Consider the following 27528-nt stretch of genomic DNA (forward strand, 5'->3'; position numbering starts at 1 on the left):
TTGCATCATGCAGTTACATTGTATCATGTATGCTCAGAGAATCAAAACCCATGATCATGGCATTGCTAGGGCCATGCTTTTCTCTTTGAGTTAAAATAATGCATGCATTTCTATGAGATTTTTTAAAGTTTTTTTCCACTCACCATGAAAATAAGCATGTTAATTTTTTCCTCACTCTGCTGGCTCACAGATAACACATGCTCGCCCATTGCCTTCACCTGTGCCAATCAGCGCTGTGTGCCCAGAAGCTGGCACTGCGATGGACACAATGACTGTTTTGATGGCAGTGATGAGAGGGACTGTCCCACCCAAACCCCTGGCACTTGCCAGGCTGACCAGTTCAGCTGTGCCAACCATCACTGCATCCCCCGCACATGGCTCTGTGACACCGACAATGACTGCGGAGACGGATCCGATGAGAACAACTGCGGTGAGACATAGGGCTATTATAGTTAATTAAAAACTAAAACCATTAAAAACATTTTTGCAATTTGAAATAAATTTAAATATAATTTTTTTTTTACAGCTAAAACAGATACAAAATTTTTCATTCTCATTTTGTTTTGTAACTTGAAGTACTAAAATAACTAACACTAAATAAATAAAAATTAATAAATAACTATAAATTAAAACTATATTTAAATTTAAAACACTCAACAATATTACAAAAATTTTAACTAAAATTAAGGTGATAAAAATATATATAAAAATTTAATCTAAATTAAAATATTAACAAAGAATGTAAAAGTATATCAATGATACTTTAAATGAAATCAGTGAGATCGATGAAAAAAACACCTTGGGCACTGTTGATTGAAGTGGCAATCAACTCACTGAGAATTTTCAAACATATAATTAATATATAAAAACGTCTCGGTTACGTATGTAACCCTCGTTTCCTGAAGGAGGGAACGGAGACGTCACGTCGGTGACCGACGAATTGGGATCTCACTTAGATAGACCAATCTACTTTGAGTGTAAACTTAATGAGCCAATGCACATTGGCATGCGATCATTGCATCCAGCTGCCGCTGATCACAGCATGAGCATAAAAAGGCAGAAGGTGCAATGCATACCAGGTTTTCGCTGAGGAGCCGGTGACCCGGCCGCTCAGTGGTGGTACAGCAGCCGTGGCGACAGAACATGATGTCTCCATTCCCTCCTTCAGGGAACGAGGGTTACATACGTAACTGGGACATTGCCTTTCAGTTGGTCACTCTCGACATCACGTCGGTGACCGAGGAATTGGGATCCTCTACCAAAGCGCCATGGATGCTGCCCCTTCCAGTGCCCTGTGCGAGCCGCCTGCACCCCTTTTTGGTGTAGGGCGGGGCTTGCAACAAGAAGACCATTCACTGTTGTCATAGCACTACCCACTCAGTGAGATTGGATAACATTGGAAAAATTTACCCATTCCACTTGGAACAGGGATGTTGCGGAAGCCCCATCCTTCCCAAAGGAGGTTTTGGAAGCAAATGCACATATGAACATCCATTTAGGTGCGTATGGAAGATTGGAGGTGATTGTAACCCTCTTAGAAATGGGAGAAGTCTGCCTGGGAAACACGGGCTATGAGGCTATACACATATGGGATCCACTTAGGTCTCACATATGAAACCCAGCCTTCTACCGGTTCTCAAGGATTCACAGAGTGAAGGCCTGCCACCGGGCGTTCTGCTGCATCTGGCTGCCTAGGGGATGGAGGAGCTCGACAGGGTCTACAGTACAGACACTCTGGAGCAGTTATAGCAAGCTGACACTAACCGGGGCCTCTTAGTGTCTCTACCCATAGGCGCCACGAGCCAGCACCCAGGAGGATGAAACACTTCTAGTAGAGTGAGCTCGCAAGTTGAGCACGCAGGGCACACCCTGTGCCTGATAAGTATGTGGCGGGACAGAGCAAAGCTAGGGCTGGGTCTGCCTCCTCCGAGGGCAGTGTTTGCAGGCTCACCACCTGATCCCTGAAGGTAGTAGTGGGAACCTTGTGCACATAGCCGGGCCGGGGCCTCAGGATTACCTTGGAGTAAGCCGGCCCAAACTGTAGGCACAAATCGTTGACGAAAAATGCATGCAGGTCCCCTATCCTCTTGATGGAGGCCAGTGCAAGCAGGAGCAGAGTTTTCAATGAAAGAAGCTTTAGCTCGCAGACCAAATTGTCGGCTGATGTACGCAATGGTCGCTGTGTTGTCCATTCGGACCAGCACGTGCTTGCCTCATAAGTGCCCTTAGAGACGGTTCAAGGCAAGGCGCACTGCTAACAACTCTAGGCAATTGATATGCCAGTGCAGATGGTGATGGTGGCATCCGTGTAAACCACAGCATGCCTAGAGACCTGTTCCAGGGGCACTCCTGCCTGGAGGAACGTAAGATGTTTGGCGACAGGCTGGTGTAACTTGGACCCGGTGAGTGCGGCGCTGTCACACCCACTTCGGGACTCGGCCATGAAGCCAGTGCTGAAGCGGTCTAATAGGCAATAGCCCTAGTGGTGTAAGTGCCGCTGCAGCTGCCATAAGGAGCCTCTGAAATTTCAGTGGGACCGTTGTCCTGCCCTTGAACAAATTCAAGCAGCTCAGCACCGACCGCGCACGTTCCTCTGTGAATGAAACGTAACTGAGAATCCCATTAAGTCTTGAGCTTTGAAAGAGCAACTTTTGTGCAATGAACTTTTCTTATGGTGTTTCTTCTTCTAGATTCAATTGGCACATGCCACCCTGATCAGTTCCAGTGTCCGGACCACCGCTGCATTGACCCCAATTACGTGTGTGATGGAGACAGAGATTGTGCAGATGGAGCGGATGAACAGGGCTGTGGTAAGAGTTCATTACATGTAGGACCAAACTCTTTATTATTGCATTTCATCATAACAGTCCTTATTGTTTATATAAAAATGGTTTATATATTAACAAAGTGTTAATGCCATTTAAACTCTTCACAAACTACTATTTCAACATAAACCAGACATGCCCACCAGTAGCTGTGCAAACTTATTATACCAATATAAATGGTATAATAAAATCTCTAATGGAAGTTTTAAATAGTTGTTGACTTGTTTTTCTTGATCCGAGTGATTCTTGTTCTTCTGATCATCAGTGTACAACTGCACAGCGTATGAGTTTAAGTGTGCAAACGGCCATCAGTGTGTCAATTCCTACTACCGATGTGATGGAGTCTTTGACTGTAACGATCGCTCGGATGAATCTGGTTGTCGTAAGTATAAACTAATGAATCTTCAATTTGTCTTTCATTTCTGATAATCTTAAAATACTGCATTAGTTGAATTACATATAGAGTTTATAAATGAGTGAATCTCACAAAAAAACATTTCCAGGTCACTGTTCACCCTACAAACTAAAGATTTAATACTACAGATACTATATTATTATTATTATTATTATTATTATTATTATTATTATTATTATTATTTGCAATATGACATTATTAAATCTTTTTTTTTTTTTTTTTTTTTATAATTATAGATTTAAAATGTCCATTATTCTGGATGGTAATTCTTATTAAGTTTGCATCGTTATAATTGTTTTTAACTGTATAACACAATTACTGTAGCAATAATAATTATATATATTTAATTTTTATGTAAAATAAAAGTGATACAACAAATACTGCATGAATACATTATTTTATTTATTATATTTATTTATACTACAGTACTGAGGATACAAAATGTTTTGCATTGAAGTAATTAAATGTATGGAGAAATGTGCTTAAGCGTAATGAAAATAATTTAGAAAAAACATTTGTAAAGAAAGTTTTAATTTAATCATTGTAATTTTTTTTTTTTTGAGTGGAATATGACCTGGACATCTTCTTGTTTCATCCTTAAAGAACATTATATTGAACATTAATTATAAACCTTGGGAAGCTTGTATAACAATGTATGTTAAATTAAGCTAACACGACCTTTGACACTTCTAGCCACAAGGCCGCCTGGCATGTGTCACCACGAGAGTGAGTTTCAGTGCCAGTCAGACGGCAGTTGTGTTCCCTCAAACTGGGAATGTGACGGGCACCCAGACTGTGAAGATGGCTCAGACGAACACCACGCGTGCCCACCGCGCACGTGCCCCACCTCGCAGTTCCGCTGTGATAATGGGAACTGTGTTTTCCGTGGCTGGATATGTGACGGTGATAACGACTGTCGGGATGGCAGCGATGAGCGAGACTGTCCCACGCCGCCGTTCCGCTGTCCCAGCTGGCAGTGGCAATGCCCTGGACACAGTGTGTGTGTTAACCTCAGCAGGGTGTGTGACAACACGCCAGACTGTCCCAACGGCGCAGATGAATCCCCTCTCTGCAGTAAGTCATGCCATATGTTTAATGAGATTTACAGCAGTATGTAAGACATGTACGGTACTGTTCAAAAGTTTGGGGCGGCATTATTATTTAAGGGTTTTGAAATAAGTCTCACCAAGGCTGCATTTATCTAATAAAAAATACAGTAAAAACAGTAAAATTGTGAAATATTATTGCAATTTAAAATAGCTGTTTTTTATTTGGATATATTTTAAAATGTAATTTATTCCTGTGATGCAAAGCTGATTTTCAGCATCATTTCTCATTAAGAAATCATTCTAATATGCTGATTTGCTGCTCAATAAACATTTCTTCTGATTATTATCAGTGTTAAAAAGAATAGTGCTGCTTAATATTTTTGTTGTTTGTAGGATTTTTTAATTGATAGAACAGCATTTATTTGAAATAGAAATCTTTGGGAACATTATTATTGACTTTTTTATGGTATTTGAATGGTAGTGTATAAACTGTATTATGTCAGATAAAGCATACAGTATAAGATATTGACTAGTTTTTGTTAAGATTAGTCTTTAGCTAGTAGCTCCCTAATTAACATTTTGGCTTTGTTCTAAATCCTAACGTGCTGCATATATAGGCAGATATTCTTTAAGGCATAGTTCACCCAAAAATAAAAAAATTGTCATCATTTACTCACCCTTAAGTTGTTTCAAACCTGTTTGAGTTTTTCTTCTGTTGAACATAAAAGAAGATGTTTTGAAGAATGTGGGTATCTTAACAGTTTCTGGTCCCCATTAACTTCTCTAGCATTTTTTCCATATGGATGCCAGTGGGGTCCAGCAGTTGTTTGGTTACACATTCATGTTACAAACGCTTAACTTGTCTTGAATCCAGAACATTCATTTACATTGGAATCTTTAATATTTCTATTGATATTGTGGTCAGGCAGTTGATTCAAATACATGGAGTATTTCAGTACGTCGTCTGTGTTATAAATCCCATGTGTCAAATCATGCATGTGTTTAGCTAATCTGGAAATTAACATTGAAATGATCTGTGATTTTCCTTCCATGTTGCTCTCCCTTCTCACAGATGAGCCTTTACCAGGTAGGCTAAATCCCTAATCACCCACAATCCTCTGCATGAAGCACTAATCTATCCCAGTATCTGTCTGGCTGTACTCACTAACCGTCCAGTTACGATCACAGTGTCTAAATATGGCAAGATTGTGTGTGTTTAGCATTATAGACACTTAGAGATGTAGTGTGTAGTACTGTTTTTGAAATTTGTTACATGTGTTAGTCCATAGAAATGGTACACAACCACCAAAGTAGCTTAGATTTCAACAGTAAACATTAGGGCTGGGCAATATATTGAATATTCACAATGTATTTGCAGTGATTTTAAAAATTAAGCAATATCATGAATATTACTCTTATTTAAACTTAAGTAGCAAAATCAACATTAGAATTGGAAAGCTTGATTTCTTTGTGACTTTTGTAAATTAAAATGCTTTAATATAAATATAAATATATGTATATAGCTATTGCTTTTTATTTCTTTGAATTGCTTTTTTGTGCATATACATGAAAATAATTCAATATTATTCTTCCTTCATTTTTTATTTAGTGAAAAAATGTGTAAAACATGCCTTAATTTTTTTAATGCATTTCACTTCTTGCATTAATTTAACTTTTTTAGCACGTTCTTGAACATTTAGTTTCCTTAAAAGTGTCATTAGATTATTTTTGCAAACACTTTTTGTTTTTAAACTCTTATTTGAACTGAAGTAACAAAAATTACATTAGAGTTGGCATGTTTGATTTCTTTTCTAATAGCCGAACCGATTCATTGTTTTACTTTTACCATCAGTAAACTTCACAAAACTGTCCATGTGACATTTTTTTAAATTTTTTTTTTGTATATTAAAATTTTTGAAATATAAATATACATGTATGTAGATAAATATTGTTGTTTTTACATTAATGTGTATAGGTTTTCGGTGCATATTCATGAAAATAATAAAATATCTTTGTTCCTTCATGATTCATTTAGTGAAAATCTGAGTGGAAACTTTCTTGGTTTCTTGGGTATTATTAACTAAAATTTTTACTGTATTGTACTTTTTGCATCATTCTTACTGTAGCATCAATGAGATACTATTATAGTTTTTATTAATAGTTTGAATCATTTTTAGTTTTATATTTTACGCTTTTAATTTTGAATTTTTTTTGTTTATAGAATATATTTATATTTACTTTACTTTTGGTTATTTTAGTATATCAAGATAAACTAAATAAAAATTTTTCTTGGCAACTAGCTGAAATAAAATATGTTTTAGTCCCCCCCCACTTTCTTCTCTTCTTTATTTATGTATTTTTTATAAATAAAATACTTTATTTCAGGTAACTTATTATTATTTTTAGTTAACTATAATAACACTATTATTGTTAAACATTTAAAATATATTAAACTGGTTGTTTGGGCACAAAAATGGTTCATCTGAATGAAAACAAAACATGTTTTAGGCAATTTTAAACAAAATGTATAAAAATACAGATTTATATACAGATATTGCCCAGCCCTAGCACTCCTCCCGTTTAATGGTTGTGCTGAGCATGTTCCCAGAATACCTTGCATCTTCATGCATGCTTTTTCTTTCCATTGTCATTCATCTAAATGTTTCTTCTTCCTCATAGATCAGGAGAGCTGCTCGGATAACAATGCCGGCTGCACTCACGGCTGCATCCAAGGCCCGTTTGGAGCCCAGTGCACGTGTCCTATGGGCTTCCAGCTGAGTAACGACTCAAAGACGTGCGAGGATATTGACGAGTGCCATCCTCCGGGCATCTGCAGTCAGCACTGCTTCAACGAGAGAGGCTCCTTCCGCTGTCATTGTCAGGAAGGATACACTCTAGAGGCAGACGGACGCACCTGCAAGGCCTCAGGTTTGTGCGTCTCCTCTGAGCTTTGTGATCTCTGACAGTGCTAAGACAGATATTAGTGGAGTGGAGCCACGATCGGACTCCGGAGGCCAACTGGACCTGCTCAGCGGGGTCTAGTGTAGCCTCTCGGATTACCACAGATAAGATGAATAACATATATGTCAGTCACAAACTTTCTTATGGGGGTAATTAGGTGGTAATCACCAACAAAGGGTTGTTTATAAGCTCTGCCGCTGACAAGAGTCCATTCCCTCGAGATAACCTGGTGAAAAATGCTGTCATCCGATATACCTCGTCTTCTTTCTGAATGACGCTTTTGAACGGGACTCTTTTTTTATACTTTTATTTGGCCATGTCAGATATGTCTTGCATAGTTTTATAACTGAGAGCTGATACGTGTTTGGATTCATTTCTAGTCCTGGTTATTTGATATATTTTGAGATAACAGTGTACTTTAATTTATAATCACATATTGCGATCCAAATATGAAGCACAAAACACTGACTGCCAGTCAAAAGTCAGACACACTTGACTGAATTATGTTTCTCATCATTGTGAAAAACCTTTTGATCTGAAGGACTGAAGGACTATGCTTGAAGGATTGGAATCTGAGTTTATTTACAAAAAGTTTTAATTAATTTTTTTTTATTAAAAATAAGTGATTTAAATTTTTATTAGATTGGATTAATTTGACTGGATAGTGAATTATGTTGTTTAACATGTTTGTCAATTCATAATTTTTAATACTTTCATAGTTATTTTATAGTTTTGATGACTTTACAATTATTCTGATATTTGCAAAATAGTAAAATAAGAAGTATTGTTTTTTAAAATGTTATATATAATATTTATATGTTATATATATATTTTAAACACTTGAATACTTCAAATGTAATTTGAAGTATTTTATTATTGACTGAATTGTTTCTCATAATTGTGAAAGCCTTTTGATTTAAAGGATTGTGTTTTATATACAAAAATTGTGCACTTTTAAATTAAATTAATTTTTTATTCAAAATGTTATGTTATGTTAAAAAATTTATATATATATATATATATATATATATATATATATATATATATCATTTAATATTTGAAATATTTCCACAAATTTTCAAAAGTTTGGGGTCAATATGATTTTTTTTAAAGAAATTAAAAATCTTACTCAGCAGGGACACATTAAATTCACCGGAAGTAACCAAAAAAAAAGAATTTTTTTTTTTTATATAAATATATATATATATATATATATATATATATATATATATATATATATATATATATATATATATATATATATGCTGTTCTTTTGAACTTTCTGTTATTTGGGCATCAAATCAGAATATTAGAATGATTTCTGAAGGACCACGTGACACTGAAGACTGGAGTAATGATGCTGAAAATTCAGCTTTTCATCACAGAAATAGATTACATTTAAAAATATATTAATATAAAAAGTTATTTAAAATTGGAATAATATTTAACATTATTCTATTCGCTCTTTCTCAATCTAACAGGATCTCGAGAGGCCTTGCTCTTAGTGGCCAGTCGGAATCAGATTGTATCAGATGACATCCTCGCACAGCCAAACATCATTCGGTCTCTAGTGCGCGATGGCCGTAATATTGTGGCAGTGGATTTTGACTCTGTTACGGATCGTATTTACTGGTCTGACACCACCCAGGACAGAATATGGAGCGCTCACAAAAATGGGACCGACCGCACCGTGGTGAGTGACACGAAAACCACTCCGGCACCCTTCAGGTCCTTTCACACTGAGTCTGAAATGTACGCAGAAAATCGAACCAGATTTTTTAATGACGGACGAAAGGAGGCAGTGTGTAAACATGACTGACACAATGTGAGCTCGCATTTAATTTTTAACATGCGAAAATTTCAAACGGGGATTTCGGACTCAGTGTGCAAAGACCTTTACAGTCAACATGACCAACATTTATCCCTTAAATATAATTTGTCTTCCCGGGCAGATCTTTGACAGTGGAGTGACTGTTACCGAGAGTCTCGCTGTCGACTGGGTTGGCAGAAACCTATACTGGACGGATTATATTTTAGAGACCATAGAGGTGTCCAAACTGGACGGATCTCACAGAGCGGTGCTGATTAGTGAAAACGTGACCAATCCAAGAGGTCTGGTAGTGGACCCTAGAAACAAGTAAGATCAGTGACCAAATAACATGCATATGAAAATGAAGTTGAATGACCAGAGGTTGAAAACGAAACTCATTTTTATGTATTTCAGCACACATCTGATGTTTTGGACGGACTGGGGCAGAAATCCTCGTATCGAGAGAGCCAGCATGGATGGGAAATTAAGGACCACGATCATCAGCAGCAAACTTTATTGGCCTAATGGCTTAACTATTGACTACCCCAACAACCTGCTTTACTTTGCAGATGCTTATTTAGACTTTATCGACTACTGTGATTATGATGGAAAGAACCGAAAACAAGTGTTGGCCAGTGATTTGGTGAGACCTTTTGTTTTATGTACTCATTTACTGTATGTTTATGAATATGGGTGATACTGTAGCATTGCAGACTGCAAAAATGTTTTTGTCCTGTTCTTCAGTATAAAATTTCTTAAATCAAGAAAAATTTTATGTTTTTTTTTCACCACTGAAGTAAAAATAAAAAAGTAATTAATCTCGCAACTTCTTTCAGAATTGCATCATATAAACTCGCAGTTGAGAGTTATAAAGTCAGAACTGCATGATATAAAGTCGCAACTGGGAAAAACATTTTGAGAAAGTCAATTGTGAGTTTATAAAGTCACAATTGTGAGATACAAAGAGTCTTGCAATGTCTTGCAATTCTGACTTTATAACACAATTGTGAGTTTTTATATCGCACAATTATTTCTCAGAGTTTGTCTTGAAATTCTGATTTTATGGCCGCGAAAAAAGACAGAATTGCAAGATGTAAAGTCACAATTGTCCCACAGAAATCTCATTTTTAATAATAAAAATGCAATAAAATGTCCGAATTGTGAGATAAAAAGTTGCACTTACCTTTTTTTTTTCTGTGGCAGAAATGGGCTTCCATAAATATCTGCCAATTAATTCAAAGAGAAAACAAGTTTATTTTCTTAGTCAAGTCAAATTTTATTTCTATAGCGCATTTAAAAGCAACAGAGTTACGCCAAAGTGCTGTACAACGAAGCCCATTTGTAGATATTTTTGCTTGTTTTCAGCAAAAACGTGATACATTTTCCAGAAAATAAGACTTCTCATAAAAATTAAGCAAGTTTTTGCTGAAAACAAGACAAAATATCTGCCAGTGGAGTAAGAAGAATAGGCTTGATTTCTGATTAAATTGTTTTTTTGTTTCTTGTTTTAATCATAAACTCACTTTATTTTGCATCAGAAGTAAATGTATGTTGATATTTGAGTGTGCGATGCATTTTAATTGTATGGAAAGTTTGAAAATCAAGCAGAAGCACAGCAAGAACTGCTTCTCTGAATTTCTAATTGGTCTACATTAGATGCCATTTTTAGTCACAAGGCAGAGCATTACATTTGCAAAACCTTGCATTTTTCCTCTCTGTCCTTGTGATGTGTTTAAATGGTGCTTTAAGTTGTGTTACAACTAAAACGTCACGTTTAAGTAAATGTTAATGCATGCAAAATAAACTCTAGTTTGAAATGCAGTATATCTGTATTTGCATACTTGCATGCAGTGTATTTCAAGCCTAAGGGCCAGTTTTACTAACAGCTTGCGTCAGCGCAAACCAGGTTTTACTAAAGACGCGCATTGATGAATTAGCGCTGAAAAGGCATGGACACAGTCATTTTTGCGCCTGACCTTATTGAATATGCATTTCTACGAGTTTCCCTTTCAGACGCAAAATATATGGGAGGATACAAATAAAACAAACAACGAAACTAAATAAAATAACATCTCCTAAAATTACTGGTATACCATTTATGCCATTATTTAACACCCAAAAAAGCATGCCTTAAACTATTTTGCGCCTGAAATAAATAGAAGGAGGCACCACAGAGAACAGAGAGCATCCACACGTATTAATTTATTTGGAAAGAACACATTATCCGAACATATCGTTTGCCAAGCCATGTTATTTTTAATTTGCTTCAGGAAATAAAAGACTCATTTAGGAGTCACGCAATACCAGGTCTATCAGAACTGTTACAACCCTTCATTTTTTGGCCTCTTTTCAACATACTGAAGCTTATTTATTTCTTTATTGTTAATTCGCAACTATGCTAATTTGCGCAGCGCTTGGTATATTGTGTTGGTTAATATGTAAAGGAGATGTTGCGTCTGTGTTCTTTAATTTGAACGTTGTTAGTAAATCACCCACAGAAATTTCCACGTCCATTGGCGCTGTTCTGGAATTGCGCTCTCGCGCTAATTTGCCCTGTTTAGTAAAACTGGCCCTAAGTATCTTAAAAAGTTATGAATGCTTTTTTCCATCTTACTGTGTGAATAATTAAAACACCTCTTGTTTTTCAATGAAAGTACTGCAACATCCCCACGCAATCACCATTTTTGAGGATTTTGTCTATTGGACAGACAGATACGTCAACCGTGTGATCCGGGCCAACAAGTGGCACGGACAGAACCAGACAGTGATGCTGTATAATCTGCCCCAGCCCATGGGTCTGGTGGCTCTTCATCCTGCCCGACAGCCTGCAGGTACAACACTGTCACAAGCCTGAAATACAGCCAGATCAGCTAGCTGCTACCTGAGGAGAAAGGTGTGATAGTTAGGATAAAATACAGCAAATTAAAAAAAAAAAAAATTCTGGAAGTCACTATGATAAGAAAAAAGGTTTGAAAAGTGCTGAATAATAAGAGCTTTTTGTCACATGCTTAATTGCACTGAATGTGCATTTGTAGTGTACTTCAAATATCAAAAGTATATATATATTTTTTAAAAATATATACTTGCAGATTATGTTAATGATATAAAAAGCCACTTTTATGACTGTTTCCTAACACACTTTTAAAATATGCACTCTGTAATAATGTCAATTAAGAAGTTTACTTTAAAACCTGTTGTCAGGCATTGAAGAAGTAAACTTATTTTGATGTGTTGGCATACTAAATCATAATTTTAACTGTGTTGAAGTTAATATATGTCAAATTTTTTAAATTGCAACTTCGTCATCACAAATATACTTTTAATAAATTTAAACTAGAGTTAATTATCGTTTAACAGCAATTAACATGCACATAAGTGTCCAAAGACATTACATTCATTTCACACTTAAATATATTCTATTCTGAAGTATATATATATATATATATATATATATATATATATATATATATATATATATATATATATATATAGATATATATCTATATATCTATATATATATATATATATATATATATATATTTATTTATTTATTTTAAAAAGTATGTTGAAGAACAGTATACTTTTTTATTTTTACAATGGTTCAGAGTCTAAATAATTAATATTTAATTTTTTGTTTTTTTTTATGTATATAGTGCTTTTCGCAATACATACCATTTCAAATGAACCTGTTAGGTGATGAAAACAGTTTGTGTTTATAATGATTACAATCTAAGGATAATATTTGACAGTTTTGTGTCAATCCAAGAATAACATCTTTTACTGTAGAATAACATGCACCAATGAATTGTACACAATAAAACCAGAAACTTGTTATAAAAAGGAAAACAGGGGCAATACTGATTTCATGTTGACTTCAAAGATTTTATGTGTTTTTTCCTGCAGGTTATAACCCCTGTGACCCCCGTTCGAGCCCCTGCACTCACATCTGTCTCCTGTCAGCGATCGGTCCCAGGTTCTACTCCTGCGCCTGTCCGTCTGGATGGACTCTTGCCGCTGACCAGTTCACATGCGCTAGAGGTACGAGATACATCAGCCAAATATTTGTGGCCAATGTGGCTATCTAGAGAGCAGAGTTTCTCATGGTGAAGGGGCCTCTCCCACAGAAAGCATTTTCACGCATCTCACGCATGACAGCATGCCATTATAAAATCATGGCGCTCAAGTTAAAGTCAGTTGAACTTTAAAAAAACTTGTCTGGAACCCCCCCCCCCCATTCCACTGCCTGTGTCTCACATTTTTCAAAGCAAATAACTTTTTTTGGAATAATTTTTTTTCTAAAATCAAGATGCATTTACATGAGTTGCATAATGACACAAGATATTAACTCTTGTTTTCTGAAAAATCTTTTAAAATTAAGTTTGTTAATGCTTAAAACAAGAAAAAATATCTGCCAGTAGTGCAAGAAAAAGAATCTTGGTTTCAAATAAATTAAAATAAAGATTGACAGAGTTAGTAAACTTCATGGCGATGACAATGAAGTCATGTCACCAAGATGTAGTCTAACTTCAGATTTTTGCTTCTGGTTGTTATATGTAGGCTTTAAAATTCATAAAAGTTTGTAAAGATTTTCTTAATGAATTAAACCTGTAAGAATCAAAGGCTAAAGAAGCCAAAAAGCTAATGGAAAAATCCTACTGGGTTTCTGTTGAGGGAAAGAGGTTGATGCTAACCATTGTAACTGAAAGGACTTTAATGGACAAGATAAATTAATGCAATGAGTTTAACAGTTTATTCCTGCTTGTGGCCGTTTTAATGAATAATGCATGTGTCTATGTCTTTAACGCTGGCCTCTGTCCATTTAATCTACTTCACAGTGAATGAATGAAGCAGTCTTCTGTTAAAATTGGATATAGATTTCAGGGGAATGAAAACTTGTCAACAGCAACCCATTTTAAATTTACTTAGTAAGCTTCTTTGCAGAGGCAAACATTTACTATTATAAAAGGCCTTAGCTCAGCTGACGGTAACGGATGAAAGCACGCAAGAGGCCTTTAGTCTTAAGAAGCCCTTAACATTCTCTTAGGCCAAACTCTCAACCTCGCTCAGGTTTCAGCCTTTGTTAGTGCTGTCAAGTGCATTCTTCCATGAGAGTTTAACAATTAATCCAGACAAATGATAACTGAATGGGCTGTTTATCGCAATCAACTGTGCTGACACAGCTATGTTTACTCCGCAAGACCTTTTTCACCAGTAGCTCATATCTGCACTAAATGTAGTGAGATGATACCTAATTCTGGGAATCTGTGCTATCCATTGTGAGAAAAAAAAAGTGTGCTTAACTGTTTTGAATGGGTACTTGTAGTGTACTTCAAATCTTAAAAGTATATTTAAAAAGATAATGCAGATAATGCAGAAAATATTACTGAAATAAAAGGCCACTTAAATGTACTTGACCGAGAGTTTCTAAATATTCTTAAATCAAGATACATTTACTTGAAAAGAAAAATGACTTATATTAAGTCTTTTTTTCTGAAAACAAAAAGGTTTTGTTTAAATGGGGTAAGAAAAATAAACTTTATTCAAAGGGAAAACAAAATTATTTTTCTTACCTCACTGACTATTTTTTGTTTTGTTTTGTTTTAAGCATAAACTGACTTCATTTTGATAGATCTTTCAGAAAACAAGGCTTAATATTCTCAATAAAAGTCATTTTACATCTGAAGTAAATGCATCTTAATTGAAGAACGTTTAGATATTTGTACTAGAAAACAAGATAAGAAAACTTAAGAAATGACTTTCATTACTATTTTTCTTAACACACTTAAATACACTTTTAAAATAGTGCACTTTGTAATAATGTCAAATTAAAATTAATACCTTAAAGTACATTTTAAATCATTATGTTTTAATACTTTGTCGTGCTTTAAAGAATTGTACTTATTTCGATAAAAAGGCATTTGGAAAGTACTTTTTAACTGTAAATGTATCTATAGTGTGTTATTCAATACTATGTTTAAAGTTAATATATTTAAAATGCACTAAATTGGAGCATCATCATTATAAATATGCAATTACAAATAAATTTAAAACAAGTTTCAATAGAAATGTATATATTTTGGATATTTTAGTTTATAGTATAAGTTAGTGGTGTCAAACGATTAATCGTGATTAATCGCATCCATAATAAAAGTTGTTGTTTACATAATATTGTCAGACTTATGAACTGTTTTGATCCCCCATGTGTTCTGTGTGACCTAGCTTCTGTCTTCATTTGATTATTGTCATTGGTTTCAGGTGTGTGTCACCAGCCCTCATATATAACTTGTGTTCTGTTCTCTGTTTCTCGCCCGGTGTACTACGCTCCTAAGTGTCTCCTGCCTGTTCTGTCCTGAATTTATCCTTGTGGGTTTTTTTTTTTTAAACTATTTGCATTTATCTTCATCTTCTTTGTGCGTTTATCTCACCGTAGCATGACAAATATATGTGTATGTATTGTGTATATTTAATAAGTATATATAAATACACACACATGCATGTATATATTTAAGAAAAATATGTTGCGTTTATTAAATAAATTTATGTATGATATAATTTATTCAACTTTTATTTTGGATGCGATTAATCGCGATTAAACATTTGACAGCACTAGTATAATTACTTGCCAATACATTTGGCAGTACACTTAAACCACATATCAAAGGCAATTTCAAATTAATTTTAAAATGACATATAAAGATGCACTTAGGTCCTACTAAAGTGAGTCAAAAAAGCGATCTTAAGTTCGCCTAACTGCATTTAATATAAATTTAAACTATAATTCTTTTAATTTAATTGCACATAACATGCACTTAAGTATCCACAGACATGACAGTATATTGAGTTTGCACTTAAGCATATTATTTTAAGGTATTTTATTTCCTTAATAAGTGCTCTTATCAAAATATGCTTAAGTGTACTTCTTTTCTCAAGGATATGCATATGTGAGCTTGCTTACAGGAAGTTCACCCAAAATTTAAATAATTTATTTATCTCACATGGTGTAATTGTTTGGTTGAAAATAAGATGTGTCACACTGCTAAAAAGCCCATTTTTATGAATACCATATGAATTATGACTGATGACTTTGCAGTTGAGGATCCATTCCTGGTGGTGGTGAGAGACAGCATCATTTACGGCATCCCACTCAACCCGAATGACAAGAGCAATGACGCCATGGTGCCGGTCGCCGGGCTGCTGAATGGATATGATGTCGATTTTGATGATGCTGAGCAGATGATCTATTGGGTGGAGCATCCGGTAAATCATATAAACACTTCCACATCTCAAATTATCTCAAATGAGTTGTATCATTAATTTTAACTAGTTAACAGGTGTTTTGAATGCTAAAATTCTGATTTTGTCTATTAATTGTATCTTATTTATCTGCACAGGGGGAGATTCATCGAGTAAAGTCAGATGGTACCAACAGAACTGAGTTCGCTCCAGCAGCCATCCTGGGTTCTCCGGTCGGACTGGCTCTGGACTGGATGTCTCAGAACCTGTACTACTCCAACCCTGCATCACAGTCTATAGAGGTTGGCAAGACTTTAGATCTCATTCCCCTGCATCATAAATTGTTCTTGTTAGGGTTGAGGGTTATTTCTACGTACTGAAGATTTCTGAAGAAAATTTTAAACACACCAGTTTCATCAGTGTTTACTAGTTTAGGTCTTGTAACCAGTAGTTCTATGTGCCAAAGCAGTGTTGTTATCAGTAACAAAATGTTAAAAAAATAATTAAAAATTAAAATAAAATTTTAAATTTAAAATGAGAAATAAAGTTGAGAGTGAAGTTGCTCAAACTAAAGCTGAAATAAAGACAAATTAAAGTAAATTTAAAATATATATAAATATATATATATATATATATATATATATATATATATATATATATATATATATATATATAAAATACAAAAGCACAATACTAAAACTTAAACTAAAATTCAAGTTAAAACTGAAAATATGAAAAAGGTCATTTTAATTAATAATAAATATTTAGTATTTAAATAATAATCGTGATTAATCGCATCCAGAATACAAGTTTTTGTTTACATAATACATGTGTGTGTACTGTGTATATTTATTATGTATATATAATTACACACACATGCATGTATATATTTCAGAAAAATGTTGTTTAAATATTTAATATATTTATTTATAATATAAATTATACGAATATAAATATAGACATGTAAATACATGTAAATATTTTCAAAATATATACTGTATGTGTGTGTATTTACATATACATTATAAATATGCACAACACACACACATATATTATGCAACCACAAAAACTTTTATTTTGTATGCGATTAATCGTGATTAATCGCTTGACAGCACTAATAATAATAATAATAATATATAAATAATACTAAAACACTGGAACTAAGAAGATCAGAGTTAAAAATAATGGGAAAAAAAATGTTTTCAACACAAAAATACATAATTAATGTAAACACTGTCAGTTTGTCTTGAGTAAAGTAAACAGGCAAAAAAAAATACAATATGTCAAAATATTAGACCTGTGCATTTGGCTTCAAATATTGAATATTTACTTGAATACTTAATACTGCTACAAATTTCATTTGGATTGTTTTTCTTTGTTGTTCTGCTTGTAATTAATTTCTTTGTTCTCTATTTTTGTATTACTTACCTGGATTATTATTTGAGACAATATTTACTTAATTTTAATTTTTTAAATGTAATTTAAAACTTTTTTTACATTTTAAATATTTAAGTTGTTAGTTATGCAGTGGTATTTAAATGGGTAACAATAATTGGGAAATGTCACTGGTACTGTTATCAAACACAATCTGATTTTTTTCAGGTTCTCAGGCTGAAAGGAGAGATTCAGTACAGAAAGACTCTCATCACTAACAACGGCTCACCTACCGGTGCAGGAGCTCCCACTGGCATTGCAGTGGATCCGGCACGTGGGTAAGTCCAGATAAGCAGAAATCTGGTCTGGAATTAACCCTGATCCCCAAATTCAACAAGCTCCAGCTGATTTAATGTCACCTGCCAGGACTGAACTGCCTGAGCTCACTAAACAACAGTCAACTTGAAGCACACATAGTCATGATCAGTCCTTATATTATATACTTGTATAAGCATGAAAGTGCTGTATTTGTATACAAACACAGCAGTATTTCCCATATGTTATGGGTTTGCATACATGATTCTGTCCTGTTTAGTGATGATCTGTCTTTGTTTTAGAAAGATGTACTGGACAGATCAGGGAACAGAGAGTGGGATCCCGGCCAAGGTGGCATCAGCAGATATGGACGGATCGAACGCAGCCATCCTCTTCACCCATAATCTGGAACATGTGGAGTTCATAACCATAGACATCAGAGAGAACAAGCTCTACTGGGCCGTTACAGGAACTGGCGTGGTATGGCAGTCAAAAACATTAATGTAGAAAAAGATATCTGATGTTCACCAAAGCTGAGTATATCTGACCAAAAATACAGTAAAAACAGCAAAATTGTGAAATATTAATACAATTTAAAATAACTAGGTGCTGTTTAAATGTATTCCTGTGATGCAAAGCTGCATTTTCTCCAGTCTTCAGTGTCACATGATCCTTCAGAAATCATTCTAATTTGCAGATTTGGAATTTTAAAAGAACAGAATTTATTTGAAATCTTTTGTAACATTCTAAATGTTTACACCCACTTCTAATTAAATTGTCGTATTTCCTGTAATAGTGCATTTATGTATACACATTTATTTATTTATTTTTGCATCCACCTTAGAACCCATATCTCCACCAAATTGAAACTTATTTAACAGAATAACTCAACTGTTTCCTCCATGTTTCAGATCGAGCGCGGTGATCCCGATGGATCAAACCGCATCACTATGGTGAATGGACTGTCCCATCCGTGGGGTGTGGCCGTATACGACTCCTACCTGTACTTCACAGATCGAGACTTTGAGGTGATTGAACGCGTCGACAAAGCCACGGGACTCAACCGGGTCGTAATGCGGGACAACGTGGCCGGTCTCAGAGTACTCAAAGTGCACTACAGAGACTGTGAGTATAATAAATACTTAAAACAAATACGTATAGCATAATGGCTCTCTTCATACAAATAGCTCCTCCCACACAAAGTGATTGATTTCAGTGGAGTTTGGTGCTCTAATAAGTAAAGCAAGGGATGACAAGTTAAAAATATACAATACCCTCTTGATAAAAAAACAGCTTGTGCTGGTTAGGCATGTTTTGAAGCATGGTAGCTGGTTTAAGCTGGTCCTCAGCAACTAGCTCCTGCTCAGGACCAGCTTAAACCCACTCATGACCAACTAAGGACCAACTTATACGAGCTCAAACCAGCTAGCATGCTTCAAAACATACCTAACCAGCATATGCGTGTTCTTTCAGCAAGGATATGATAACAAACAACAGTAAAAAAAAAACTGTATTAAAATAAGCTGCTATTGAATTAAAAAAGATAATAATAAATAATAAATATATAAAACAGACATTTATCAAGACGGTGTGATCATGTTGCTAACTCTAATAAACATACAACTACACATCACACGCAAATGTTGGGTAAAAAAAAGTCAATTTTTTATAAATTTTGATTTAATTTAAAGTACTTTATTGGCATAATTTTTTTGCATACAATATTGCTAAATCATACAGAAAACAAGCAATAACAAGCCAAACAAATACTATATGACAATAACGAACAACAGTTTCACATTTTTTATTAAAACAAGCTGCAAATTAATGAAATATATATTTAAAAATAAGCATATATTTGTATATATACATATATATGTGACCCCTGGATCACAAAACCAGAAAATTCGATAATTTTGTCTCTTACAATGTATTGTTAGCTATTGCTATAAATATACCCGTGCGATTTAAGACTGGTTTTGTGGTCCAGGGTCACATATATAACAATAACAATATACAGCTTTTGACATTGTTAGCATGTTGCTAAACTAACAGTGGGAACTGTTAATACACATAAAACTACACATCACACAGAAATGTTGGGTAAAATAGTCAATTTTTTATTAATATAAGCTAAATTGCTGCCTGTGTAGGCATCTCTCAGTGCCACTTTTTTTACCATTTATCTCTGATTCATTCTGCGGTTGACGTACTGTAGGGTGGTCTTTTCTGGAAGTCATCGTAACCTTGATGGCCGTGTAGCAATTACCAGAGAGCCATGAATGACTTTCAATAGGATATCAGTTTACCAATTAGTTCCCCTCTGCCTCAGGGGGACACTCAGCTTTATGCGGAGAAGAATCAGTGTCCCTTTGTTCGGTGTTCAGTGCACATGTTCATTCTCCAGGGCTGTGAACGCCGTCTATTGTATAAGTGCTTCCAGTAAGATCTGGAAGTGCTAGCAAAGCAGAGTCCCAATATATCAGTACTGCTACACACTGATATGCACCAGGAATGTGTATACATTACCAGAATAGATAGATATGAGTCAGTATCATGTACTCTTACGGTTACATATTTGCAGTATTAAATATCTTGCATGTCTCTCATTCTCATTATCTGCTGTTTGTCTTTCTGTCTGTCTCCTCACAGCCTCAGCAGGCTCGTCTAACGGCTGCAGTAATAACATTGGGACATGTGAGCAGTTGTGTCTGCCTCGTCCCGGTGGTCTGTTCAGCTGCGCCTGTGCGACAGGGTTCAGACTCAGTGCTGATAACAGAACCTGTTCTCCATACCAGTCCTACGTGGTGATCTCTATGCTCACTGCCATCAAGGGCTTCAGTCTGGAGGGAGCGGATCACTCCGAGTCTATGGTGCCTGTGGCAGGCAGAGGTGGGTTCAGTAGCACTGGGTGGTATAGAAAAAAATACTGTTAAATAAAACATTATAATATATTTAATGAAGTAATTAAATAAATTTATGTGTAAAATATTTTAAATATAATTTTGATATATATTATAATGATTTTATATTTATTTATTTAAATGGATATTTATTTATTTATATCTATACTATTTCCCAATTGTTTTTTATATTTTATATTATTTTATTCTCTTTATATGATATTTATTCTTTTGTATTATAAATAATACATTTTTATTATTTTGTAATAAAGAGAACAAATATTCTTTATCACATTATATACGCACACACACACACACACACACACACACACACACACACACACACACACACACACACATACACACACACACATGCATGCACGGACACACAAAACAATATATCTCTTAATATTTTATTATTTATGTGTTTCCATTGAAGCCAATAGATTCAAAATGTTAGAATAATTAATCAATTAAAATACAGTAAAAATTCTAGCTTAAAAAATATAAATTCATATTGCCTATACGTAAACACAAGGTGGAATGATACTTAAACTATTTTAACATGAAAAATGGCACACAAAGAAATTTATGAGAAAAATAGAAATTATTTTCTTTTTTTATTATTTTATTCTTTTTATATTATATTTATTCTTTTGGATTATAAATAATAAAAAGGCTTCATAAAGTGTTTTTTATATAATTTTTTTATTATTTTGTAATAAAAAAGAATATACATAAACATACAGACACGCAATTTAATAATAGATTATGCATATACACATATGTCATTATGTCATTTTTGCTACTGATATTTTGGTCAGAGACACTATTAAACTTTACAGCCAAATAAAAAACACACAAACTCACAAATTAGACCCATTATAAAAAAACAACACAAAATTGCAAATATTATACCCTGGATCACAAAACCAGTCATAAGGGTCAATTTTTTGGACAATAGGACAGTATTTGGCTGAGATACAACTATTTGAAAATCTGGAATCTGAGGGTGCAAAAAAATCAAAATACTGAGAAAATCACCTTTAAAGTTGTCCAAATGAAGTTCTTAGCAATGCATATTACTAATCAAAAATTAGGTTTTGATATTTATGGTAGGAAATTTACAAAAATATATTCATGGAACATGATCTTTACCTAATAACCTAATGATTTTTTGGCATTAAAAAAAAATCGGTAATTTTGACCCATACAATGTATACAAATATACCTGTGCTACTTATGACTGGTTTTGTGCTCCAGGGTCACATATATGAATAATGTGTGTGATTATACATGCATAGTACAATAAAAAACTTTGTGCATGTGTGTTTCTGTGTGTGTCCTGTAGGCCGCAATGCTCTTCATGTAGACGTGCACATGCCTTCTGGATTCATTTACTGGTGTGACTTCAGCAGCACCGTGGCGTCTCAGAATGGAATCCGCCGGATCAAACCGGACGGATCTGGATTCCGCAGTATCGTCACCTCTGGAATCGGACGTAATGGCATACGGGGCATTGCTGTCGACTGGGCCGCAGGTGAGGGCTTGTATATGTTGAAATCAGATTTGGTAACCTGTTTGACTCTGGTAATAAGTACAATTGTGACATTCTGAATGAAACAAATTTGACCACTTTCTAAAGCATGAAGTACTTCCAAAGAAATACTTCAAAGTACTTCAGATACACTGGAATCATGGAGTGTTACGTGAGGAATGCTCTAGAGCAGCTTTAGAGGTCAGAATGGTGACAGCCTTACCGTAGGGACATTAACATTAACTCACATCAGAATAAGCACAGACAGCTGGCATTGGAGAAGATTAAAGATTAACATATGACAAAAAAGAGGCTCAGATGGTTCAGGCCTCAGTGACCCATGGCTTGTTAAACATACACTTTTGACCTGAATATGTGGATAAGCAACCCAAAGTTCTAATTGGCATTGACCTAATCTAACATCATAGGTGGTTTATTCTCAATATATATACACTACCATTAAAAAAAGTCTCTCTTGCTCACTGGATCTGCATTAATTTGATCAAAAATACAGTAAAAATGTTACATATTATTTTCATTTTAAATAAATGTTTTCTATTTGAATTTATACCAAAATGTAATTTATTCCTGTGATCAAAGCTAAATTTTCAGCATCATTAGTCCAGTCTTCAGTGTCACATGATCCTTCGAAAATCATTCTAATATGTTGATTTTCTGCTGAAGAAACGTCTCTTATTATCAATGTTGAAAACAGTTTAACTGCTTAAAATATTTGTGGAAACCATGATACATTGTCTAGTTTTTTTTTCCAGGATTCTTTGATGAATACGACGTTTAAAAGAACAGTATTTATATGAAAAAGAAATCTTTTGAAATCATTATAAATGTCTGTCCTGGCCAATTTTGATGAATGTAATGTATCATTATGGCAGAAAACTAATATACTGTGTATGAGCACAGAATGTTGTAATGGACCAATCAGAATGAAGTATTCCATAGTGATTTATGTAGTTATTTATTTATTTGTTTATATTTACTATACATTCTACTCAACTATGTCTAAAAATGGGCTTAGATTTTGTATGAAACAACAAATGTTGTGCAACATGTTTTGTTGCGCATATTGTTCTTTTTTGTTACTCTATAACACCGTTCATAACGGACTAAATGACATGCCATATTTAAAACACAGCTCTGATGCACTCACTTTCACTAATGGTACAAGAGGCTGAAAAAGTATAGATATCCATCTAGTGCATGTGTACACAGACAAACAAAGTGTTTAATCCTAATGCCTCTCAAAGCAACATTAAGTGTCAGGGTTTCTCACAGTTTCTCGGTGTTTCTTGTCTTTGTCTTTCCACAGGAAACCTCTATTTCACCAATGCCTTCTTGACCGAGACGTACATTGAAGTGCTTCGACTCAATACCACGTTCCGTCGTGTGCTTCTAAAGACCCAAGTAGACATGCCTCGTCATATTGTGGTGGACCCCATGAACAGATACCTCTTCTGGGCCGACTACGGACAGACACCCAAAATCGAGCGAGCTTTTCTAGACGGTTCCAACCGGACCGTGCTGGTTTCCTCAGGCATCATCACCCCCAGAGGCCTGGCTTTGGACCACCGAGACGGATACATCTACTGGGTGGACGATTCCCTGGACATGATCGCACGAGTCCGGCCTGAGGGGGGTGAGACGGAGGTCGTACGGTACGGGAGTCGCTATCCGACTCCGTACGGCGTCACCGTGTTCGAGGGGAATGTAATCTGGGTGGACAGAAACCTGAAGAAAGTCTTTCAAGCGAGCAAACAGCCAGGTGCGACCGACCAGCCGCTCGTGATCCGAGACAACATCAACATGCTGCGGGATGTTACCATCTTCGACCGGAGAATGCAGCCAAGTTCGGCCCACGAGCTCAATAACAACCCCTGCTTGGAGTCTAACGGCGGCTGCGCTCACTTCTGCTTCGCCATCCGAGGATCTCAGACGAGGAAGTGTTCGTGTGCCTTTGGGAATCTGGCTGCGGATAGCAGCAGTTGTGTGGTATCCCGGGATGACTACCTTATCTATACAACCGAAAGTACCGTACGATCTCTGCGGCTGGATCCAGAGGATCATTCGCTGCCCTTCCCCGTGGTTAACGTGCCCCGGACTTCGGTAGCCCTTGATTTTGACCGGTTGGACGGCCGGATCTATTTCACCCAGAGCTCGGGAGCGGGCCACAGCAAGATTAGCTTCATTACTTTGGCTTCACCTACCTCTCCTGCGACAGAGGTGGCCTCAGGTGAGCAGCTTATTTAAACTCCTAATGCACCCTGACACGGCAGGTTTAGCTGGAAATGGAAAGTTCGTTAAGGCAATCTTTGAATGTTGGGTTGACAAAGTATCTTGCGTGACATTTACAATGGTTAGTTCGCAGACTGGAGGTTATTTAGGCCTTATGTAGTACCACGCAAGCAAACTTGTTCTTTTATTGTGAAATGTAAAAAAGAAAGAAAGCATGAGAGAAGTTGTTTGTTTCTCAGGCAGAAAATTATACTGTCTGAGAGTCAGTTGGTTGATAATGATATAATATGTGACCCTGGACCACAAAACAAGTCTTAACTCGCTGGGGAATATTTGTAGCAATAGCCAAAAAAACATTATATGGGTCAAAATTATCGATTTTTCTTTTATGCCAAAAAAACATAACATAACATAACATAACATAACATAACATAACATAACATAACATAATAAAAATAATCAACCAAATGCAACCTGAAGATTGTTCTGTAACATGCAACGTGATTTTTCTTTTGGTATTTTAAAGCAACATTATGTATTTGAAAAGAAGGGCTGCATAAGTATCTTCAGCAAGCACACAACGCTGCCTGAGTGATACACACAAAGATAAATGCAGTATAACAACCAAATATAATGATAAAAACTGTTGATAACTACATTAAATTAGAAAGTTAGCAAAAATGAGATTTAAAGGGACAGTTTTTTGATGACAATTCTGTCATCAATTACTCCACCTCATGTTGTTCCGAACCTTTGCTCCTTATAAACTTTTTTTCTGAACATTTTCTTCTCTGTGGAGATCTGGGAGCTCCTGATGGCATTGCCTATGACTGGATCAATAAGAGGATCTATTACAGTGACTACATTAACCAGAGCATCAGCTCCATGGCAGTGGATGGGTCTCAGAGGACTGTTGTAGCACAGGTGCCCAGACCCAGAGCCATCATGCTGGATCCATGTAGAGGGTGAGTCCCTTGTTCAGTTAGACTGTGGTTTAGATGTATAATGAGCCATTTTATTATCTAATTTAAATGCATTTCTCTGTGTATGCGGTCAGGTATATGTACTGGACCGACTGGGGAACCAATGCAAAGATAGAGCGTGCAACTCTGGGAGGAAACTTCAGGACAGAGATCATCAACACTAGCCTGGTTTGGCCAAATGGTCTGACACTGGACTATGACGAACAAAGGCTGTACTGGGCAGATGCCAGCTTGTAAGATCTCATCTTTTAATTATATTCATAATATTTATAGTTAATTTAATCAGTCGAATGTGTCTCTTGAAGAAAGAAACAATTAACCTTTAATTGCTTCTTGCAAAAAAGAAAAATTGCCTTACGTTTAACATTACACCTAATACCTTGAACATTTAAAGATAACAGAGAAAAAGACATAACCTTAGATTAAAGAACTACTAACTTTCAGATATTGTTCTTTTATACAGCCGTATTATATAGTATCATACATTTAAGACCGATATAACCTTAAGAACTCAGTTATTGGCCCTATGGCCTACGATGACAACCATTCAAAAAATAATTTCGTTTTTAACGTTGTATATAGAATGCTGAAATACCTAGTTCCACAGTCACAATGTCTTGATTCAAATATTTATGTGCCTTAGATTTGAATACTCTCCTCACCAAAAAAATAAAATAAATGGGTTACAGCTCAAAAAACAGGCACATCAATATATTCCCTATGAATTAAGTAGTTATCCTCTGACCATTAATCACTGCATACCCATCACACAGATAGACTTTCAAGTTCTTCTTTCTTGCCTCCTCAACCTTTGGCCATAGTTAAGCATGAGCCTCTCTGTCGTCCTAGCAAAAATCCTCTCTAAAGTGGATTTTTCTCTCCATGCAGAACAGTGCAATTTTATACATTCTCTATACCATGTTGCGTACAGTTCTCATGCCAAATTGCATGATGATTTGACGAGGTCTTGCTCCCTTTCTTTTTTTTGCCAAGACGATGAACTGTGTCCACTGTATTTTGCAGTTGTTCTGTAGAGTGAGGAATGATCTGTGACAGAATATCGATCACGACACTTCTGGCATCCTCAACTTCTTTTTCAGGAATGCTGTTTAACCGCAAACACCATCTACGCTTGTACCGGTCATGTTCCACACACTTCTGTTTCAACAGGTCATTTTCCTTCAGAATATGAGCCATCTGTGCCTTCAGCTTATCCACATCCTACTTAACACCTTTCATCGCCATCGTATTTGCATCCAGAGACTCTGTAATTTTTGCTCTTTGGCAAACTTCAGGCTCCATTACATCCATAGCTTCCTCACATGCTGAAGCTGAAGACACATAGGCATGATTGCCAGTTTTCCCTGCCATTTTCTCATAAGGACAGAGGTTCACACTAAAATAACTTTTAAAAAATCAGTAAATCAATTAAAGCTGCAAGCAGCGTTGAAATGGCCCTCGCACCCGGCTCACCACCACCTGTTGGCCTTTGGAAAACAGCGAACGGTGGGCAATATGCATTCAAAGTGGTAAATATAGGAAGAATATGTCAAAGTCATTTATACGAACCAAACAAACTTCCGACTGAAGTTTTGGATGACGGCGTAAAGAACGCTAGTGGAAATCGCGTCTTTATCCTGTGCTGCTTTCACTCGTTTAGGCTTTTTGAGAGGGGTATGAGGCATTGTGAGCGGTTCATCTGAGCATTATTTTGATGGAAAATTTATTTATAAATATGTCAGCACAGAAAGTGTTTCCAATGGTGTATTGACTGTACAAGCTTTGCAATATACTATGTATACAATAAGGTCCAAAGGTGTAAGACCACTAGTAAAAGTTTAGTGTTTTTTTTAATTTCACACAAATTTAAACA

General features: G+C 35.5%; 1 protein-coding gene across 5 annotated transcripts in view; it reads left to right on the forward strand.

Moving 5' to 3' along the window:
- Positions 1 to 27528, forward strand: part of LOC109072964 (low-density lipoprotein receptor-related protein 2-like) — an 88749-nt gene that overhangs the window by 37051 nt on the left and 24170 nt on the right. For 3 of the 5 annotated variants that reach the window (XM_042731833.1, XM_042731836.1, XM_042731837.1), the window contains exons 22-42: positions 191 to 430; positions 2691 to 2810; positions 3091 to 3207; positions 3934 to 4314; positions 5362 to 5376; positions 6969 to 7217; positions 8732 to 8943; positions 9203 to 9387; positions 9475 to 9703; positions 11714 to 11891; positions 12964 to 13098; positions 16151 to 16317; positions 16452 to 16595; positions 17896 to 18005; positions 18285 to 18462; positions 18894 to 19107; positions 20635 to 20874; positions 22237 to 22425; positions 23750 to 24670; positions 25472 to 25637; positions 25730 to 25888. In XM_042731833.1, the coding sequence (XP_042587767.1) occupies positions 191 to 430; positions 2691 to 2810; positions 3091 to 3207; positions 3934 to 4314; positions 5362 to 5376; positions 6969 to 7217; positions 8732 to 8943; positions 9203 to 9387; positions 9475 to 9703; positions 11714 to 11891; positions 12964 to 13098; positions 16151 to 16317; positions 16452 to 16595; positions 17896 to 18005; positions 18285 to 18462; positions 18894 to 19107; positions 20635 to 20874; positions 22237 to 22425; positions 23750 to 24670; positions 25472 to 25637; positions 25730 to 25888 (4549 nt within the window). Of the gene's footprint in view, positions 1 to 190; positions 431 to 2690; positions 2811 to 3090; positions 3208 to 3933; positions 4315 to 5361; positions 5377 to 6968; positions 7218 to 8731; positions 8944 to 9202; positions 9388 to 9474; positions 9707 to 11713; positions 11892 to 12963; positions 13099 to 16150; positions 16318 to 16451; positions 16596 to 17895; positions 18006 to 18284; positions 18463 to 18893; positions 19108 to 20634; positions 20875 to 22236; positions 22426 to 23749; positions 24671 to 25471; positions 25638 to 25729; positions 25889 to 27528 lie in introns of all 5 variants that reach the window. The other 2 variants (XM_042731834.1, XM_042731835.1) reach the window with 2 other exon arrangements.

Source organism: Cyprinus carpio, chromosome B9 (genome assembly GCF_018340385.1).
Source record: "Cyprinus carpio isolate SPL01 chromosome B9, ASM1834038v1, whole genome shotgun sequence".
Classification (NCBI taxonomy): Eukaryota; Metazoa; Chordata; class Actinopteri; order Cypriniformes; family Cyprinidae; genus Cyprinus; species Cyprinus carpio.